General features: G+C 40.2%; 1 protein-coding gene across 3 annotated transcripts in view; it reads left to right on the top strand.

Moving 5' to 3' along the window:
- The window catches only part of MAPRE2 (microtubule associated protein RP/EB family member 2), a 144,299-nt gene that overhangs the window by 58,009 nt on the left and 64,061 nt on the right, over positions 1 to 22,229 (top strand). For all 3 annotated transcript variants that reach the window (XM_046671640.1, XM_046671639.1, XM_046671638.1), the window contains one exon: positions 20,660 to 20,787. In XM_046671640.1, the coding sequence (XP_046527596.1) occupies positions 20,667 to 20,787 (121 nt within the window). In that variant the 5' untranslated portion in view covers positions 20,660 to 20,666. The remainder of the gene's footprint in view (positions 1 to 20,659; positions 20,788 to 22,229) is intronic.

The raw sequence follows: 22,229 nt of genomic DNA, 5'->3' as shown, positions 1-22,229 counted from the left end.
CTATCAGCCCCTGTAATGCTAAACTGGATATGTCGTATTCAACTAATATCTTAAGCACTATTCCAGCAGCTCTTTTATAACGCTCTACACACATCCCATTGGTATCAGACGAACTTTGTTTTTTAGCTCATTTAAAAATTCTGATTGTTTATCTTGGTGTTTTTGGCCCTTGGTATTTATATTATGTTGAGAGAATTCTTTCAAAATGGAAAGTTCATATAGGCAGAAACTAAAATTATATGACTTTCACCTTATAGCATGAATCAAGGAAATTTCTCCTAAATATGTTTTTGCTAAATGCATCCCCAAAGGTGATCGTTTAATCTTAATGAAAGTAAATCACTAGTGAGGTAAAGATTAAACAAGAGCTTTATAGGCCACCAAGAAATAATTTCTTAGTAGGTTACTTTAAAAAAATACTTGTGCACTTTCAGTGTCAAATCTCCCCAGGCTAATTGGGATTTTCATACTTGAACCAGGACAAACTTTCTTGCTTAACGCATTATTTCATTTTTTTGAAAGGGGCAGAAGGTGCTGATATATACATAGGAGAGCCAAGCTGATGGCTGCTTTTAGTGATGGTGTCCTTTCGTGTAGTTTATCTAGTAAAGAAAATACAGCTAGAGTTCAGTCTTCCTGTTATTTCTAGGCCTCGTTTGGTTCGGGCAGGTAAAATGTGCCAAAAGAATTTGATTTTGGCCATGACTTGGAATGAGGGGGAATGGGGCAAGAGATTCGAGAGGGAAGAGTACATGTTAAGCGTTTATAGTGTGTGTTGGTGGAGTCTCTTGGTGGAAGCTTGTGATCCTGGGTACAGAATTGGTCCTGAAGTTTATGACCAGCGTTTGTTGTTACATAATCCTAAAATGGCAGTCCCCTTTGTGTGAGGTGCACCTTAAATTTCTGTGATCCTGTTTTGTTTTTCCAGAAGCAGTGTTTGTTTTTAAGTTTTGTTTTAAAGACATTAATTCTTTGTTCTTTATTTAGCATCAGCCTACCCTGGCAAAGCCCCGAGAGGTAATTTGTCAAAAATGCTGGAGGCATTGACATCTCAGGGAGGCGTTCTTGTGTTCATAGTCTTACTTTGATTATAAACAGTAGTGTCCCTTCGTTTGACAGCCCTCCCTGAGTCCCTGCAAGGTTTGCATTTGGTGCTCAGCAGATTGGGAAAAAGAGAAGCTACTAAAGCGGACTCCTCTCCCCAACCCCGGTCTGCTTCCTTTTTGTCATTTTGGAATGCCAAAACGTGTTTTCAGATTGAGGTTGCTAATAAGATAATTTTTTTAAAATTCCTACTCTTTAAGTAATTACACAATTATTGTTACATTAAAATTTAAGCCATGGGGCTGGTGCAGTGACCTAGTGGTTAAGTTTGCGTGCTCCGCTTCAGCGGCCTGAGGTTCACAGGTTCGGATCCTGGATGTGGACCTAGCGCTGCTCATCAAGTCACACTATGGTGGCATCCCACATAAAATAGAGGATGATCAGCACAGATGTTAGCTCAGCGACAGTCTTCCTCACACACACACACACACGCACACGCACACACACACAAATTTATGCCAAAATTCTGGCAGTCTCTTAAGAATTTTTCAGCAGACTTACTGAGTTTCTTCTATATGCCAAACTCCATGCTGGGCCCTTGGAATACAAAGATTAATAATCTTCGTATTAATTAATAAGCCCCTCCTTGAAAAGCCTCTAGTATGATGAGGGACAACAGGCAGGTGGCACTGCTTGGTGGGAGGAGTCTGAAGTGGCCAGGTACCCACATCTGACCCCAATAAAGTAATTGTGTGATTTTTGTCCTGATACTGGCAAGGACAAAACGATCACTCCTATAATTTTCCAAAGTTTCAGAAATGAAGTGTGTAAATAACAACTGTGTTTGAGTTTGTGTGTCCCCTACGGTGACCTCTGTGTGTAAGGTTTAATACAGCCTTGAGGCACAAGTTTGAGGCTTGTTGAGTGACCTGTGTGGTGGGCAGGTTGCTTCTCCTGTACAAGAAGCCACTTTAGGAAAAATAAAAGGGTTATTGCTTTTGATCTCCAAATTTGTATGATATTTGTATTTAACCATCACTACATTAAAAACAGTACAGTATACTAAGGTAAAAGAGTGAGGAAAATGAGAATATATATTCATATTTACTTGATGTGCATGGAAAAACTGAAAGGATAAAAATTAATAGTGGTGGGAACTGGACAGCAAAGTCTCTGTACCTTTTTATGTTTTTTAAAAAACTGGAACTGTGTAAATGCATTACCTAATCAATCAGCGGTGTTTCACTTACCACCTTAATAGCATGGATTTTAAAAATTAAATGAGTATTAATTTTAACGATGAGTTTTACTTGCTGAAATATGTTGGGAAGCATCTCAAGATATTCATGGATTTATTGAAGGCACATGGATGTTAAAGATTTGCCTGATGCGAGTATCGTACTTACATTAAAACCTCACAGATCACAAATGAAATGTGCTCCTGCAGCGTCTGCCCTCTGAGGTTTCGCACATAGCAATCCATAGTCCATATTTTGTTTCATTTTCTCCAGAGTCCATTGGAGCTGCCGCCTGTCTTGTTTTTTGTGCTGTGTCCAGCCTGCTTAGTGTGCTCCATGAATCTTGCACTAACTGCAAAATAATCCTCTGTGAGGATCCTTTTTCCATATCCTCTTTGAATTTTTTCTTATTTATTGAGCACATGCTGTGCGTCAGGTACTGTGCGGGGTCCTAAAACTGTGAGATTACAGACTATTGCCTTTTTTTTAGCCACTCTGCTGCAGTCCTCTGGCCTCCCCCAAACTCTTGGTCTAACCCCCCATCTCATAGAAGTTATTGAGCAATATCTGGCCTTAATGTGACCCCTGCTCTGGTGTGACGCCGGCCGGGAAGCAAGCCATCTGCCTTCCCCATACCCCCTGCTCCAGCCCCCGCACCCACCCGTCTGGGTGAAGGCTGAGTGAATCCCCGTGGAGACTGACCAATTAAGAATAAACAAAGAAGAGGAGAGCTTTGAATACATTATCCCAGCTATAGGGACCTGCTCACCATCAGTAACCGTGCAATAGAAAGCTTCTGGAGCCTGTGAGCTGAGTGTCTGCTAGAAAAGGAGGAAGCGGAAGAGGGGATGATTAGTGGGTGCAGTATGGAGGGGGAAGCCCAGTGCAGGCTGAGGGCTTCTTGGGGTGGTTGCACCAGCGCCTCCCCCCTTGCTCCCTCTCTTTCTGTTTCTGGGGACAGAGTAAATCTCCTCCTCCAATATTTCTTCTTCAGGAGGAAGGAGAAGGATGAGAGCCATCAGCCACCTAGGCAGGGGCTGGCTACTAGAGGGAACGGGGACTTGTAAGTCTTTCCACAACCCCTTAGTAGGGTAGCAGTGCACAGTAAATTGAAAAGCAGGTTTCGGGTCTGGGAAGCCAGTTTTTCTCGGCCTGGATTTCTGACAGGCAGATAGCATTGTCATAACGCAGGCTTTAAGATGTCAGCATGAATAACACTGAACATTATTTCCAGCCTGTGTGACGTGTGTGTCACTGCTACCTCAACTCTAGTTCAGAACTTGGTCTGGACTGAGAATATGGCCTGGACCCTCCTGCGCCTCCGTTCCTACCGCACAGTAAGACCCGTTGGGGTTCTCAAAGTCCCACACTGCTCCTTGAAGAAGCAGTGTCGGAAAGCGGGCGAAGCTCGGCTCTGGTGTGAGACTTCTTTTCTCTCCCAGCACCACCCCTTTCTAACTCTGTGGTCTAAGGCGAAGTTTTTAGCCTCTCTAAGCCTCATTTTCCTCATGTGCAAATGCAATAATAATAGCATCAACCTCTCAAAGTTCTTAATGGGGATTTAAATGAAATATGGAATATAAAGTGTACCACGCAGTGACTGGTGCAAAGTAAATGCCTTTAAAGATGTTAGCTGGTATTGTTGCTTGTCGTTGCAATCTACTCCTTTACACTGTCTTTATCATAATCTATGATCTTCACGTCCTCAGTACCTGGTACAACACCTGGCACATAGCAGATGTGTCTGAAAATTCCAAATTGAATCTGGGAAAAATTCAAACAGATTAGACTGTCATCTTTTCCTCCCTTATCAACTTTAATAAGAATTAACTTATGTACAGTAAACTGCATCCATTTAAGTTTTTGATTCAAGGAGTCTTGGCCATCACTCCCAGAAGATTCCTGGTACCCTCTGGATTTGCTGTCTCCTCTGTCTACAGCCCCAGGCAACCACTGCTCTGCTTTCTGTCACCGTAGATTAGATGACATTTTATATAAATGGAATAAAACAGATTATACTCGTTCGTGTCTGGCTTCTTTTACTCAGCATAATGATTTCGAGATTCATCCAGGCTGGGTTTATCAGCAGTTCGTTACTCTTTGTTGCTGAGTACTATTCCGGGTATGGCTATACCATATTTTGTTTATCCTTCACCAGTTGATGAACTTTTGGGTTGTTTCCAATTCTTAGCAAATATGAGTCAAACTTCTATGAATGTTCATGTGCAAGTCTTTGTGGGAATGTGTTTTCATTCCTTGGGAATAAATACCTAGGAGTGGAATGATTTGGGTCATATAGTTTGTGTTTGTCTTACTTTAAGAAACTGCAAATAATTATCCAAAGTGGTTGTATTATTTTACGTTCCTTTCCCATCCTTGGCAACACTTGGTATCGTTAGAATTTTAAATGTCAGCCATCGTTACAGATGTGCAGAGGTATCTCAGTGAGATTTTAATTTATATTTTCCTGATGACTAGTGATGTCAGGTATCTCTTCATGTGCTTATTGGTCATTTGTGTATCTTCTTTAGTGAAGTGTGTCTGTTCAAATCTTTTGCCCATTTTTAAAAATTAGGTGGTTTATATTGTTGGAGGATTGTGAAAAATATATGCTGGATACTGTAGAGTTTTGCCTTAGATTTTAATGGGTATGGGTCTTGTGTTCTTAACCTGATATAAACCCCTCAAGAAAAAGAATAGTTGTTTCTACCTGGGCTTTGTCCGTGGTGCCTTTTCTAGCAATTAGGTCCAGCTCTCACTAAGTATATATTAAATGATTCTATTAAAATAGACTGCAGAGTAATAACAGGATCATTATTTTAGCTCAGGAAAAAACACTGAATCCACTTTGAAAGTTTCACATGAAAGAATGAAGTTTAGGAACTAGGTTTTCTTTGGCGTCTTGATAGATGTGAGATGCTTCTTTTTAATTCTGTAGAGAAGAGCCTTATAGTGATGTAGGTATTCTTTTCTTCGTATTGAGTGTCCCCTTAGTGCTAGATCAAGTTTTCCACTATTCAATTTAAGAGTAAAATATGTGTAGAGATGTTTTCTTCTTTAAAGATGGCACGGAACCATTTTCATACTTTCAAAATTTTACCCAGGATGGTTAAAGTATTGGCTGCCCTCCCCTCTTTATTTTAAATTCTGAGGCAAACATCCCCCAACCCTTCCTGGCTCCATTTCCTCGCTCCATTCCCATTCTATCTAATCTGGCAGTGGTGGTGGTGTCCGTTTGGCTCCTGACTTCTCTAAACCCCTAAGGAGAAATTGCCTCAAGCAAAATTTAGAAACTGGGAAGCAAAGCTCAGTAAGGTCTTAGGTTTACCTGAAAGGGTCTACTGAGAGATCTTGTTATTTTTGAGAGGTTGGGGCTGCTTGGCTTCCAGAATCTTTCCAGCTAAAAACCAAATTTCTTAACCACACATGTTTCAAAATCCAAAGATGATATAAAATGTAAAGTCACTTATGATTTCACAAATGCCCTCAGTCTGCTAGTAGATTTTTGAGTACAAATTATTTTATCTGTCATTTATTCATTTTATTGCAAAACCCTCAGGCCAAATTTCAGACGAGTTACTGCTTCCATATGGCAGTAATCTCTTACTATCTAGGTTGTAGATGATTATTTTCTGTGTTTGGTTGAGACTGAGCAGTTCACAGCCGTTCAAGTATCAGTTGAGAGTTGAGTGTTCTTTTTGCTTTAATTGAAGTTGTTCCGTGAAAGGAAGCCAAATACCATTAGACAGGACATCCTGTGATTCCCCTAGTTTACGATGGCCAAGGACATGACTTTTTTTTTTTTCAAATAAGATGATTGCTTGCTTCCCTTCCTGTTAATAAGGGAGGGCAGAACTGATAATGTCTCTTGGCTTTAAGGACTCTAACTAGCAAACAACTAAATCTCTCCCCAAAAAATCACCTGAAGAATTATAGGACGTGGAAAAATGTCCGTGTCTTTTTTGTGAGCCAACAATGATTTGGTCATTGTTAGCATTTAAATGACCACTGGATCTGTTGTCTTGAAATAATAATTAACTGAAAAAGAGGGGGACAACCAAACTAGAAGTTCTTGGAATTAAACGTGTTAACATACAATTCTGGCATCAGGTATATTGTGGTATACTTATACGGTGAAAATCAGTATAAGTATTACACATGAAGAAGATATGAAAATTGTTCTCAATATGTTAACTGAAACAAACAGATTAGTACAAAAGTGTATATATGTATCATCAGTTTCCTAGCCGTGCCATAAGAAATTACCACAAACTAGGTGGCTTGAAATGTATTATCTCCCAGTTGTCGAGGTTAGAAGTCTGAAATGAAGGTGTTGGCAGGCTTCTGTTCCCTTGGAAGCCCTAGAAGGGAATCATTCTTGGCCTCTTTGTGGTTCTGGTGGCCCAGTGTGTTCCTTGGCTTGTAGCTACAACACTCCAAATCTCTGCCTCTAATATGGCATGACCTTATTTCCCCATGCATCTGTGTCTCTGTATCCACATGACCTTCTTATAAAGACAGTAGGCCTTGGATTTAGGGCCCTAATCAAGTATGACCTCATCTTAACTATTTACGTCTGCAAAAACCCTATTTCCTAATAAGATCACATTCTGAGATTTCAGGTACATGTGAATTCTGGGGGGACACTATTCAACCCATTGTATGTGTGTGTGCATAAACCCATTTTTATATATGTGTGTGTGTATGAAATTGATACACACATAAAACAGGTCTTTAAATTTATTTTTTATTTTTCTACTTTTTCTGTGGTGAAAATATACTGATTTTTTAATATAAGAATATTTAAAAAAATAAATAGCCCTTTTAAAAAATAGTGCTTTGTTCATTCCACTTCAGTGGCCCACGGTTTGCCGGTTCAGATCCCAGGTACAGACATGGCACCACTTGGCAAGCCATGCTGTGGTAGGCATCCCACATATGAAGTAGAGGAAGATGGACCCAGATTTTAGCTCAGGGCCAGTCTTCCTCAGCAAAAGAAGAGGACGATTGGCAGCAGATGTTAGCTCAGGGCTAATCTTCCTCAAAAAAAAAAATAGTGCTTTTTTTACTAGCATCCTACCTTGAGTTTTTCTTTGCCTCATCAAAGTACGATGAGATATTTTAACCTTAATTTCAAATAAGAATTGATCCTTTGTACCATATACAGACATATAAATATATATAATGAGTCCGTTTTTATGGTATTGTTTATTATGCTTATTATTACAATACCTAAAACTGAAATAATGTAAACTAGGTCTTTGAGACATTGGGTCACTCAGTGTAATATCAGGTCTTTGGTTTAAATCTGGGAAGCGCCCCCTGCAAAAATTATCATTGTACTCGATTGCTGAATTCAAGTCTAATTTTTAAAATGTTTTAAAGTCTCTAAGTCCAATTAATCCTAAGGCACAGGAGCAGGATGAAGAGGCACTTTACCAAATTTCATCCATTCACGTTGGCTCAAATACTGGATAATTTTTAACACACGTATCCAGTCTAGAACTAACTTCATCCACTCACTCTTCTTATTCTTTAGACTTTTTGGTCTGTAGTAACATCTCTAGTTATTTAGTCAAATAGTTTATAGTGTCTTCTCATAAATAATTTCTTTTCCCTTAACTATCTCTGAATTCTCATTAATCAATTCTTTTTCTGTCTTTAAGTGCCCCAACTTTAACAGAACGTTCTGAATTCAGTAGAGGCCACAATCCCTCACATTTGTTAAACTATAGCAGTATATTAAATTTTGTCCTTTGCCCCTATAAGTCCTGATACCGTAGAACTGCAGAATCAAAAAGGGAGACTTCAATTCAAGAAACTTCCATGCATCCACTCTTTCCCAAACCCAAGGGTCTCACCAGGTATCTACCCCTCTGTTATTTCTGTATCTGATTCAGTTTGAACATGGCACAGTTCTTACCTACTTTTTACTCAGCTGCTCAGTTTCTATACTTCCCTTTGAGAATTATAGTGTTATTACACTAATGCTAGAAGTGTTTTAACTTTTGGCCTGTGACAAGGCAATAGATAGGAGAATGGGGAGGTACTGCAAATTAAGTGTGTTTGTGTGTAAACTGGTTTTTGTTGGGGGCTATTGGGTACTTCTGATGCCATTGGTCCCGTCTTCATTCTAGTAAAAAAAAATGGTAGATGAGTTTATTGGTTCAATAAAACAAAAATTCTTCTACTCCAATCTACAAGGAAGATAGGATTGGTATCTGGTTGCTCAAAGAAGAGTAGCAGAAAACTGGGGAAGAGGTAAGAAGGGTGAACTCTCACTCTGGGATGGGATTGTAGGAAGATGGGGAAAATCCATTCTTTGGCCAAAACGAATCATTTCACTGGGGAAAGGAAGTTTTGGGGATGACGGCCTAGGGAACTGGTAATGAAATAGTGCTCCTGGTTTTGATAGCATTTCCCCCTGCTACAGTAGTTTGGCTGAACGTTACTAATGTCAGCTCAAATGACTGAAATTTTCATTTCCTGTTCTCGTAATGTGCAGCCATCTTGTATGTGATTCACAGGATGTTCTCTGGCGTTGGGGAGTGGGGTTGGTGTAGAAGCTGATCAGTACCTTGTCAACTAAAGGTAATATTTAAGAGTTTTAATGTTACACTGTTTCCCGGTTTGAAATTGGCCATTTTGGCTCTGTGTCAGAGTCTACTATGGAAAGAGTTAAGAAGAGTTGATGGCACGAACAGGGCTGGGGAGATATGGATGTACGTTACCCATTTTGGAGTCAGATTTACTAGAATATATTTTAACACTGGTCTGCTCTTCCGTCATCCTTTTAGGCTTATATTTATTGATACTTCATTTTCCATTTCCATTTCAAAATGTTCTCATGAGTTTAAAAATGCGTTTTACCATGATGTAGATGCAGACCTTTGGGTAGGCACCAATCTCTAAGAATGAGATACCAAGAGATTTATTATTTTTTTAAAGAAATAGATTTTTTAAACACATTGTCAAGATACTAATCTGAAGTCTTTAGTGTTGAAAAAAATTATAAGCAGTAATGGACATGGTCTCTGTCCATTTGACTGAACTACCACAAAAAGCAAATTGAGAGACCTGAGTCCAAAATATGTAGTAACTAGACATGTAAAATGCGGTGATTCCTAAAATCTTAGCATGGCTTATATGTTACAGCTGGCAGGTTTTTGAGCCAAAAATCGTCCCCAGCAGTAAACTAGTAACTCATCACCAAATCTCTACATTTCAGGCTCATCTTCAGGAAATCTTATGTTAAAAAATCATCTTGGTAAAGTGAAAATGTAAAATAGCCTTGGTAGAACTAAAAAAGGAAAGATGGTTTTATTGAAGACCACAATTGTGTCCTCATGTGGGGTTCTTTTTTCTTCCCACTTACCCTCATGACACAATAAAGACCGAGAGCAGAAGAGGACTTGATTGAGAGCAAGAATCCTAGAATCAGTCCTAGATCCAAGCTCTTCTATGTAATCATTGTGACTGGGCAAGGCACTAAGCTCTCCAGGTTTCTTTATCTTTTCCTGCATAATGGCGTAAAAGAGTAGTTGTCACCTGTTGTTATTGTGAAGACTAAATGAGAAAATGGGTCTTCACTGCTTACTGCTGTGAAGAAAAGGAGATCCAAAGAGGTGAGGCACATGCCCAAGTTTACCCAACTGGTTGATGGTAGCTCTGGAACTAGACGCCAGTGCCCCTGACTCCTAGACCAGTACTGTCGTGAAGCTGCACTACAGCTAATGAGCTGTTCATATCAGTGTTGGAGACATGAAGAATGGCACATTTCTCTACTCACTTCTTTTTTTAGACATAGAAGATGAAGTCTTTTAATCCACTCAACCCTAATTTATCCCCTCCTAACCGTCTCACACAGCACTAGAGGCACATATTGGCAATTGCTGTACATGATGTGATTTCGGGCACCCTGTGAATTTCCCCTCCCTACACACCTCTCCCACACATGCAGTCACTTGGCATTTACTTATTGTGTACCCACTGTGTGCCAGGCACTGCTCTAGACACAGGAGATACGGCAGTAAACTAAATACATTCTATAAAGTACCCACCTTTGTAGAGCTTACATTCTAGAGGCAGGAGGTGGTGGACAGACAATGAACAAACAAGATAATTATAGGTTGTGTCAGTATCATAAAGGAAAGAAGAGTGTGATGTGGGAGTAACTGGAGGAGGCCACTTCAGAGGGTGGTCAGGGAAGGCTTGCTGAGGAGTTGACATTTGAGCTGAACCCGAAGCCTGAGATGTGGCCAGTGGTGCCAAGTGCTGGGAGTGACCTCTCCTTTGCATAAAGCCATGAGCCACACTTATCCCTGAGGATTAAGCTTGAAGCTGTCATCCCTCATTTTTCAATATGAGAAGGTTCAGAAAAGGCAGACAGCTGAAGATGCTAAGTGTCTGAGGAGGAACCAAGCACCACCAAGAGTGAGAAATGGCTCAGAACCAGGAGGGGCTGGGGCACAGGGGGCACTCCCAACCAAATTTGCCCACCACACAACTTTGCCTAGTGGTGGCATGTTCATTCAGTTGCCACACACTCTTCTGCTATATCTTATGCACCCAATACCAACTGAGCGTGACCACTCGTCATGGTGGCAGCAGCATCTATGCCCTGAAAAGTTGACCTGGGGTCATGCTGGGAGGGGGAGGCTTAGTGCCTGACTGGAAATGACTTGGGATCATGGGAGAGAACTAAGGTCAGGGTGAGAGGGAACAGAGCCAAGTAGGGCTGGGAAAGTAAACAGAAGGCATATGGTCGAGAAGGAGTGGATGAACTGGGAGCCAAGTTGTGTGGGGAGCACTGGCAAAGTTGGTACCCCGAGGAGACCAGCCAAGCCCTGTGGCATGGGAATGAGCTCTGGGTCGTTCAAATTATTTTCAGAGCATGGACCAAGCCACCCACTGATTGAAACAGATGGACATTTAGGCAAATATAATCAGCTGCATTTCTGACCATATGAAGAAACGTATGCCATGTGTGTGTGTGTGTGTGTGATTGTGAGTGAGACCTTAGCCTTTTACTCTTTCATTTTCTGTAGCTGAGTTTCATTCATATCAGTGAACATTATGAATGCCACAAAGAACTTTTTTAGAATTCCAAAATTTCTTCATTCCTTGGATGAGAGCCAAGTTTCCGAGTCATTTCAGGGCCATAGTTACTGACTTGTTAATTCTGAGTTGAAAAAAACCCAAAACCTATGTATGCTGTTTTGAAAGTTGCATTTCTGTTCCGTTTCCTTACAGTATTGTGGGTAGTGAAGCTAAGGAGCCACCTACCAAGTAGTATCTGACGGGGTTAACGCAGACAATGACGAGGCAATTAGAATGAAGCTAGATTTTCAAGGCTAGTTGTGAAATCTCCTTTTGCAGGCACTTGGAGAAATCTGTGTTTTAATCATATTCTGTTTTGTAAAAATAGTGCCTGGAATACTTGGTGATATGGCAAGAAAGAGCTTGATCTCTTGGTTTTAAGAAGCAACAATTAATGTTAGAAAGAGATGGGCACCCTGAGAAAAGAGTCTTGTTTCCTGTTCCTTCTCTCTGGCATGGGGCTGTTATTACCTGGAGTTAGAACTTCTGATTGTCAGATGAAGTGGAACTTTGTGCCCACATTGAAGGCATTATCATCAAGCAGTGGATGATAATGAAGGGCACGTTAATAATTGCAGTGGTAGGCTGCCTAGAAAAGCTTGGAGTAAAGAGCAGGCAACTCTGCCCTCGATAAAACTCATGCCTCATCCAATGTTTCTCCAAGCAGCTTAGCCTTAAAATTCTTTACACTGGTTTTCTTCACCACTTCTGAATTGTGAATAGCCTAATTTTGAGAAAAAAGAGTATATTTCAATATCTGTGTTTAGTAAAATATATGTATTTTGTAATTGTGGGCAGGTCCTGATGTTTCTCCACCGTCCTTGTCTGAAGTCAGTACTCAGACCTCTGCTGCCCTAGGAGGCCCTTCTGCTGGCTCATGGCAGCTCTCCGGGGAGGGTCTGTGCCTGGAGGAGTTAGTCTTGCATTGTCTGTCTGATCCTATAACCGAGTCATAGAGCTCTGTAAAAATAAAACAGATGCACATCTGTCCACGGTGGCTTAAGTGTGTTATTATTACCTGCAGACAATAAATGACCTCTTAAATTCCCATCCCAGCCCTAGAATCCATGCATCAATTATTCCACAAGTTAAGTGGAAGCTTTAATACCCAACTGTAAATGAAACTCAGTCCAGTTTCTATAATGTCTCTCCAGGGAGATTTCATCTTGTCAAGGTTTGTCTTGCAAAGATACCCTCTCTGACTCCTGCATCTCTCCATCCTGGTCTCCCTCCTCAAACAAATACCATCTCCCTGCCCCCATGTTTCAGGTCACAAATAAAGAGAAAGTGATGAATTGAGAATTATCTGGAGGTATTCTGTCCTTGGTGAAATGTTTAAATCCTACCCCTTGTGGTCCTGAATCTAGAGAATGAATTATGCATAGCTGAAAAGGGAGGAAGTTTCTGGTTCAGGGGACACGTTTACGCGTCACTCCCTGCTGATGCCCAGTTCATTATTAGGGACAGCCACGGGAGAGTTCACATCAGCTTTTTGTTAGGGAGCCAGGAAGGAGGCACTCGGGCAGAATCTGTTTGTGTTGTTACAAGGCTTTTGAGAGGAAAACGTGCACAGTTAGGTGACTGTCTGCTGTGGGACTGAAGCTCTCCTCCCCCCTCAGGTTGACAACATAGAGTCTAATGCGGAAGTGGTCTCGGAGAACAACTCTTGGGGTTTCTTTCTCTGGCTCAATAGTTAATCTGTGGGAATAAATGTACACTTTTCTTTTCAAAATATGTGCAGGTTATTTTAGAAAAATGCCACTTGTAAGAGAAGGAAGTGTTCATTATATCAGTGATTGGCTAAATTTCTTTTTAAACTCATCATAATATTATTGTGGGTACTTAGTGTTTGCAAAATGGTTATTTCTGTTAGAATGATGATAAAAATTCTTTGAGTAAAAAGCCATGTTTATGAGTGTGTTTGAAATAACGCATCTCCCTTTACCTGGTATGTAGGAGCAGGCCAACCTTGACAATCCTAAAATCTTGAACCAAAGAACACCCTAGGAGATGGGAGTTAGAGTTGAGGCCTTGACCTGGAGCCAGTGTAAGTCCAATGATTGGTAAAGAAAGGTGCTGTTCTGGCTCCCGGGTGCTGCTCCCACCTTGGCGTATATGGAGAAGTGGTGCAAACGACAACTTCTGAGACTCTTGGGAAGGAACCCTAACACCTGGGCAGCGGGGCATGGCTTCCTGTGAAGCATTGATATCTTTAAATATTACTTAGGAAACCACTTGGGTTATAGATTGTTATAACGGCTTCAGAATCCTTCTGTGCCCGAGCTCAAAGAAATAGGTTTCTCATGTGAAGGAAAAATACCATTATTTTTTGTACCTCTTTTCCAGTCTGTTCTTTTTCGTTTATGTGAAACTGTGTAAAGGGTGGATTGCGTGCATTTGTCTTAGACTAGTAGAGGTGGGTTGCTTCTCTCATGATGGGGGAACATGTAGAAAATAGAGATAGTTACAAGAGAGAAGAAAGACAGTCACAAATATGAGTATAGTTGTCAGTTGGTGCAAAATATGTGAACGGAGTATATTAGCTTGGGGTGGACTGAATTTTCAGAACATTTTGTGTCGAACGTGAAGTTTCCAGTTGTATATGGATTCCTTTAGGGAGTGATATAAAGAAGGTAACTTAAGTCAGGAAGGGCTTTTAAAGCTTCAGCTTCAGAATGGGTTTGGGGTAAATCTAAGCCAAATGGGGCCTCCTAACAGAGCAGCAGACAGTAGTCAACCAGTTACGGAGGGCTGTTCTTCTGCAGATGGTCATGTCTAAACTTGGGAAGCCTGGCACACTCAGACGTTAGCTGTGAAGAAAAATCAAAATCAAAATAGGTTCCACATGCCTCATTTCCAAAATTAATTTCTCAAACCCCTCTCCTTATAACACCAGAGCCAGGATCTTCGGACACCTGGCCTATTGTGAGCTTGCTGGAAAAAACACTGCATTTTTCTCCGAAAGAAGTGATCAAAGTATGGAGGGAGGAAATGAGGGAAAATAGGCCCCTTTTCCCCTCCGACAGGAACACAAGTATGGCTGTGATCTATTTGTAAGGGTTAGGGTGGGGCAGAGAGATGAAATGAATTGCATAAGAAATAATTTCAGTTAAAGGCCACACAATGCTAGCTATGACATTTTATATATTTGCCAAATTTTGAAGAGACACGTCTCTGGAATAATTCACAAACCTTGCCAAATGTGTTCTTGGACAAAATTTTAGAATATTTTGTAATTGGTTTGGGGGCCCATGACTGGTAAGGTGGTAGAATTCATATTTTGGTTTCCACAGCTTGGGGCTTGCCAAGTCTTTATCCAGCCTTTGCTCAGTAGGCAACTCAGGTCTCCCTTAGTCACAGAAAATTCCTTTTGATTCAGTAAGCAGAAATGTATTTTCTAATTCGTGTGGCTGAATAGCTGCTGCAGAGTATGGACTTGCCGTACCTCACCCCTCACCACCACCAAAGGTTGAATACAGGATGAAATGGGGCAAAACCAACACACTGGCCTTCAGCCTGAGGCTGTCCTTTTTCTGAAGTCACGTGTGTCAGTGGTCATTATCCATGGACAAGCCAGAATCGTGGCTTGGCTTCTTGGAGGTAGGAAGGGATTTTTGTTTTTTCTATGTGTTTTCCTTTCACCTTTTTGCAAAAAATATATATGTATAATGCCAGCTTCCTAGAAAGACATTCAAACATTCATGGAAACAGTGTATAGATATATGGTGATTATTGGTTTATTTTCAAGTAGGGGCAATGAATGCAAATTCATCTTAGATGAAAATTTTAATGCCATATCAAAATATGGGGACCCAGAGACAGAAGCGCTAAGGAATTGTCCCTTATCTGCTACTTTCAGAGTTGTTGTACTTACCAGGTTTTAAACACGTAGCGATCTGGTTAAAATTCTGACGGAAAGCCACAAATTAGAGGAGAGGTGCTTTGATTCTGTGTTTGCAAGGATGGCACAGAGAGAAATGCTTATGTCTCAGAGACCAGATGGCAGGTCATCTAAGAATAAACTGTTGTTTGCGTGTAAAAGGCATGCCGAAGATCCACACAGGAGATAAACCCTGCGTGATGCAGTGGCTCTTTCTTCTGTAGCATTTGATTTTACTTTCTCTTTCTTAGTCGTTTATTTTTCTTAACTGAGTCTTTGGAAACTATTCAGTAAATTAAAAAATTGAAAATTTTGAGTTGTTTTAATTCCTTCCTTCAAAAGGACTAGGAATCCACATTTGTCAGGGAAGAATGTGATTCCTGCCCTGCTTCCCTCGCAGGAGTCTTTCGAGGATCAAAATCAGAGCATGGAATCACTTTAACTCTAAAATGGTAGAAGAATTCCTTGTGTTATCCACCCAGCATTTCTGAAGAATGAGCAGGGGCAGGTACTTTTATCTTTATATCGTCATATAGATTGACCCCAAGAAATTAGAATGAAATCTTAGGATTTTAGAGTGTGGCCGCAGAAGAGCTAAGACTATACCATACTCTCTCCTCAGCCCTGAGTTTAACATTTGGAAAAATATAAATTTTCTCCTCTGAACTGTTTAGTCACCTGGATGATTTAGGCTTGAAGATATTGAAGTTGTACCTATAGGAAAAGTGGGAGCTGAAGGAATTAGGAAGAGAAAAGCGTGGCTGGCAGAGCAGCAATAGAATTGTCTTTCTTCGTTGGCTGCCACCTGACTCACTCGAGGCTAGGAAGAGCACTTCGCCTTCTGCGGAGAAGGAATCTGGACCCAGAGGACACCCCCACTAAAAGCAGAAGGCATCCCGGATTTGGATGGGAAACTAATAGAGGGAGCAAGAGACAATCACAAATTGAAATGAATTTAGAAGTTTCTTGGTGAAATTTGGAGGAAGATAGATTATAAGAATATTCTGATCAGCATGAGTGGGAAATAGAAATTAACTGTAGTGATCCCATTGCTTTAATTTGAAGTAGGAATGGAAATTCGTTTAATGTGTTGTCATTGTTTTATTTTAGAAAATGTAGGAAAATCTTCCTAATCTTCATTGATTCTTGCTCACTTTTGGTCTCTTCCCTATCCTAATTTTCCCTCAGGTCCCTTAACACGTGGTTGCTCTTACTTCAGGGTTTCTGGGGGCTACAGCTGTGTTGGTTAGAGAGGAGATGTGGTAGAGGTTAGAGTGGTGGGTCCAGTAACTAATTAACTGGAGTTTTTCTAAAACAAAAATCCGGTGCTATTTCATTGTTTACCAGGTCATCCTAATGAGCTCCTTGAAGGCAGACAGTGCTTTACTTGCCTTTGTGAGCAGAATGTCTGTTTAGATATGGAAGGACTGTTGTCCTTACCTGCACATTATCAGTAAAGACCCAGAGAGTGTGATTCATTGGCAGAACTTGCAGCAAATTTCTTGCTTCCTTGTTCTTATGGATTTTTTAAAAGCTGTCATAACTCTTCTACGTGTCCTTTTGTTATACATTTCTTTCTGTTCTGCGACCACAGACCATCTTTACTCACTTACTTGTGTATGGATTATCTTTCTAAAACACTGATGTGATTGTCTCCCTCCTGCATTGTGTTTAGTTTTGTTTTTAAATCATCTGGAGCAGAAATTTCATCCCAAGTTGCCTTGATGCCATCTAGCACAATTCTGGGCCTCATTGCCTCATCTTCCATCAATACATTGCTTGGTAGAGCAAAAGCTTTTCAGTATTGCCTGAGGAAGAGAGCATTAGAAAAGTACATGAACTGCCAAAAGTTATGCCAGTATGTGAAAATTACATGAAACAGTCCAAAATATTTTAAATTTTGAGTTAGCTTTACTAAAGGTTTATGTAATTTACATAGTTGATACAAAACTGATTAGGTATTAAAAGCAAATGGTTTTGTTTAATAAATAATAGACTAAAGAAAACAGTGGAAGTTATTAACCCCCCAAAAATCAAAAGCATTTAATAACGTTGTAGAAAAGTAGTAACTGTAGTCATATCTGACATGTCAGTGCCATGAGTTTCTTTTCAGATCTTTAGGGGGAGAGAATTTAGAGATGAAGGTGCTTCTGGGGATGTATGGGTATTTATTTTTATATTTATTTATAAATAAATAAAATATTTGGCACTTTAAATAGTAGACTTTTATTGCTTTAGAGTTAATAAGAACTACAAACACAACAATTTCATGAATATATGGATTTTTGTGTAAAACAAGATTTTTCTGTCCTATATAGTCATGCTTAAAGATATTACCTATTTATCTCTAAATACCATTTGAGACTAAAGGAATAAGGAACCCTTGGAGAAATGACTGGTTTAGGTCTAAGGCAGGAAATGTACAAGTTGAACATGAAACATTTTATCATGCCAGAAAGCAAGGAAATTATCAAGGACTACAAGGTCCCGGTCAAAAGAACTCATAAACCAGCTTGAATAAGCTCTTTCAAGCTTATGTCAATAAAGATATAAACTGTGGTGAATTGAAACATATCAAATATGTTTAAATCCATGAGTTTATAATTATATTTCAAAAACAGAGATGTCATTGGTCATGTTTGGAGAATATTAGAGAACTACCTCATTATTTTGAAAACTGGTGAGTAAAGAGAAAGAATCAGGCATCCATCCTGCCTTTATTATATGATTGGTAGCCCAGAGGGGAAATTTCTCTTTGTAGAATTATTCCAGCTAATAAATCAAGAATGAATAACAGAATATCATTTTGAAGTCTCTAAAGAATTGTTGGCTCTAGGCAAATACCATCAATGGCTAACAATATCCCAAAGGAGTCAGACATTATGTGCCCCCAACGGAAGTTCACACACTGCATGAGGTAGGCTTGCCCCCCTCCCCCAATTAGAGCTTGAATCAGATCAAGCCTCTAGTTCGAATTACCAGTTTATAGGAATACCAGGGACAGAGGAATGTGTTAAACCACACTAATGGGATGCAGTGAGCAAAATCCAGATTGTGGAAACTTTGTGAGACAAACAACATAATTCCGTCAACAACAATAAAAAATAAGAAAATAAAAAAATTGCAAGGGAAACACTAGAAATGGAGAAGAAACTTAAAGTACATATCAGAGAATCACAATGTATGAACCTTATTTGAATCCAGATTTAAACAAACTGAGACAAAATGGTAAGACATTTTAACGCATGTTTGGTGATATTCAGAAATTATGTTTAAGTGTGATAATTCTGTTGCGGTTTGGGTTTTGTTTTTGTTTTTTAAATGTCCTTGTCTTATAGAGGCACATACTGAAATACTAACAGGTGAAATGATACAATGCTTGGCATTTACTTCAAAATAATTTGGCTTGGGGAACAGAGGGTGGATTTGGGGCAGGGAATGTTAACGGGAGTATAAATGAAACAAGACTGGCCAACTATTGATAATCATTGAAGCCAAGAAGTAAACAGGACTGATTTGTTATTCTGTTCTCTCTCCTTTTTCATATACAAAGAAACTTTCATAGAATCTACAACACCAAGAGTGAACCCTAAAGTAAACTGTGGACTTTCAGTGATGATAATGGATGAATTTGGGTTCATTGATTATAACGAATGTACCAACATGTGTGGGATGTTGATAGTGGGGGAGGTTGTATGTGTGAAAGGACAGCGGTATGGGAAAACTCTGTACTTTCCACTCAACATTGCTATGAACGTAAAACTGCTTTAAAAACTAAAGTTCACTAATTAAAAATGGAAACCAATTACACTGAACTATAGTATAGAGATCAAAATATTTTAAACAAATCTTTTCTGTTACTGGTGGCCCATAAATGCCACTCCCAACACAAAGGTGGGGAAGTAGTAGCTGTCATGAAATGGTCAGGAGGAGTATATTAACAATTAAAAAATAAAAATGTCATCTTTCCCATTTTCACAGATAAAGGGAGGGCTCATGCAGTGAGGCAGTACCTGCCTTACCAATTATCTGTCCAAGTACTTCTTTATACTTTTTTCAAGGCTTTGTCTAAAGCTTTTAGGGATAGAGAATGTCAGGTGAGGGTTTTTTCCCCCAATGAAATGGAGATGTAACCTGTTTCTAAGGTGAATTTCCTCTAAAGCTGATTTTAAAATGTCCCTAGCTTACCTACTGCCTTGTTTATCTTATATGAAAAAAAAAACCCCACATTCCTGCATTCAGCATTTTTATTGAAAGCCTAGTCTGTATCTGGAACTATACTAGGCACCAGGGATATTCAGAGAATAAAATGGATGAAATACCTGCCCCCACGGAGGTTATATTCTATGTCTATGATGAGAAAAAGAATAAGGAGACAATGATGAGGGGGCCTCCTTAATGAGGTGGCTTTGAGTAGAGCCTGAAGGAAATGAGGGAGGGAGCCTCAGAACTGCCTGGGAAACAGTCCTGGCTGAAGCAACAGCAATGCAAAGGGCTTGAAGCAGAAGTGAACTTGAAGAATTCGAGAAACAGCCAGGAGGCTGGTTGTGACGGAGCAGGGGGAGGGGGAGGGGAGTGGGAGAAGCTGTCAAGGAGCAGAATATATAAGACCTTCCAGAGTTGGAGAAAACTTTGGATTGTACTCTGACATGAGCAGCTATTGGAGGGTTTTGAGCCAAGGACAAAAAGGATCTGATTTATGCCAATAGGATCACTCTGGCTGCTGTGTTGAGAATAGGTGGTGGGGGTGAGGGTGCAAGCTGGGAGACCAGTGAAGAGACTTGCAAAGCCAGGTGAGCGCTGACGAAGTTTGGATCAGAGTAGCAGCCCCTGAAAAGGCTTTGAAGGTAGAGCCAGTAGGATTTGCTGGTAGGTTGGATGTGGTGGGGAGGGAAACAGAGGAGGCAAGCATGGTGATAGCGTTTTTAGCCTGAGCACCTGGGTACAGTGGAGCTGCCATTGACATCTCCAAAGATGAGCAGACCAGAGGAGGCACTGTTTGCAAGTAGTTGTAATGAGAGTACTATGAAATGATGTATAAAGCTAAAAGATTACTCTAGTGTACGCTGTTATAGACCTGATCACTTTTTAATTCTACATATAGATTGAAGGACGAAAGTGAGACTCTAAAGTATGTGAGAAATTAGGACTCTCAGAACTTGAAAAATATCTGAGTCCAGTTGAGGGAGATGTAACATGGTACTGCGTGAACAATACATGAAATTTAATCATATTAGAACAAATATATAGAATATAGAGAAAGGGCTTAGCCAAAGCAGGACTGTTACATCCCTTGGAGGTCTGCCAGGGATCCCGACCTTGAATGGGAGTCTTTTATGTTTCTGAGTTAATATTTTCCTTGTGGGTAAATAACCTTGTCTTTTTGGTTTTTTTCTAGTTGGGGAATGGCAGTCAATGTGTATTCTACCTCGATAACCCAAGAGACTATGAGCAGACATGACATCATTGCATGGGTTAATGACATAGTATCTTTAAACTACACAAAAGTGGAACAGCTTTGTTCAGGTAAGAGATTATCTTTTAAGTATTTACCTAAATATTTATTGTCTGTCATGTGGAACGTGGTTTTATGAACCACAGATGATATATTTTGGGTAGGAAAAAATATATATGGTATCTATATATAATTAAAGGTGGAAAACTTAGCAATAACTAAAGAATGTATGGGGGAAAATGGTTATGAGCATCTAAGAGCATAGAGCCATCCCGATGCATATTATGAATGGTCTCATATGAGGTCTGTAATGCCTTAACTGGTCTTCCAGCCTCTTCTCTGTCATCCCCTGCCAGCCAGCACACTTCTCTTCCTAACACACAGATTGGGTCTTGCAACACCCTTCGTTAAAAACTTCAGGGCTCCATGTTGTCCTTCCTACAGGGTAAAATTCACTCTATAACATGGCTGATAAGGCTCTTTCTGTTTTGGCTGCAACCCGTCCCCTCAATTTCATCGTCCACATCTCTCTCCCCTGTGCCTCAGTCCCACAAAATGCTTTGTTACCTAAATTCTTCTTCCCTTTTGCACCCCATAGTCTTTTTTAATGCTCCCTTTACTGAGAATGTCTTTCCCCTTCTTTTTATTTGTGGTACAATCTCTTCACACTTCAAAGTCTGACTCAGTTGTCCCACCCTCGGAAGGGTTCCCCAGATCTCCTAGCCTCCACAGGGTCCCAGAAACACTGTGCCCACCCTTCCAGAATAGTGCTTGCCACGCTATGTTAGAAGGTCCAACTCTTACTCCCCTGAAGGTGCCAAGAGTCCATGAGGACAGGACTGTGTTTTATTCTTTGTCAAATTCCTGAGGTCTGCAGGGAATGCATATTGAGTTAAACTGACTTAGAAAATAAAAGATTTGGCTTCAACGATAAAGTTAGGGGCATGTTATAAAAACATGCCACTAGTAAAGTAATTCATTCTTAGGTTAGACTATTTATCAAATAAATAGTCTTCCTTTGGAAACAAAATATTTTCTTCTTGTGAACTAATAGGTAAGAGATTTCTTCTCTGCCTCTGGCTCTGACATGAAAATGGTATTAGAAAATAGAAAATGTTGCTGAAATGTGAGACATAACATATACAAAGGAGTCATCACTTTTTGCTGGTACAGTGGTGGTGGTGCAGCAGAAAGACGTTCTGCTGTCTTTTCCACTGGGTCATGTGTACAAAGATCTCATGCGGTGCAGTCAGAATTTGGAAAGCTCCCAGTGTTGACTCTCAGATATGCCTGAGTCCAGTGCCCACCAGTGAATGTACCCTCCCTTCTCTGGGCCTAGATCTGAACAGAATAGACTAGAGGACAAACTTGCAATACTATTGGTACCTCTTCTCCCATGATCAAGAGAAGTTGGCCAGAATCTAGACATTGCTTCACCCACCCTTTCTCTGCCCAGACCTCAAACATCAGTCCTGTGATTTGTGAGGTCGGTAATGGATGCTAACTAACCAGT

The sequence above is a fragment of the Equus quagga genome, chromosome 9 (genome assembly GCF_021613505.1).
Source record: "Equus quagga isolate Etosha38 chromosome 9, UCLA_HA_Equagga_1.0, whole genome shotgun sequence".
NCBI lineage: Eukaryota > Metazoa > Chordata > Mammalia > Perissodactyla > Equidae > Equus > Equus quagga.
This window is presented reverse-complemented; position numbering and strand designations above follow the sequence as displayed.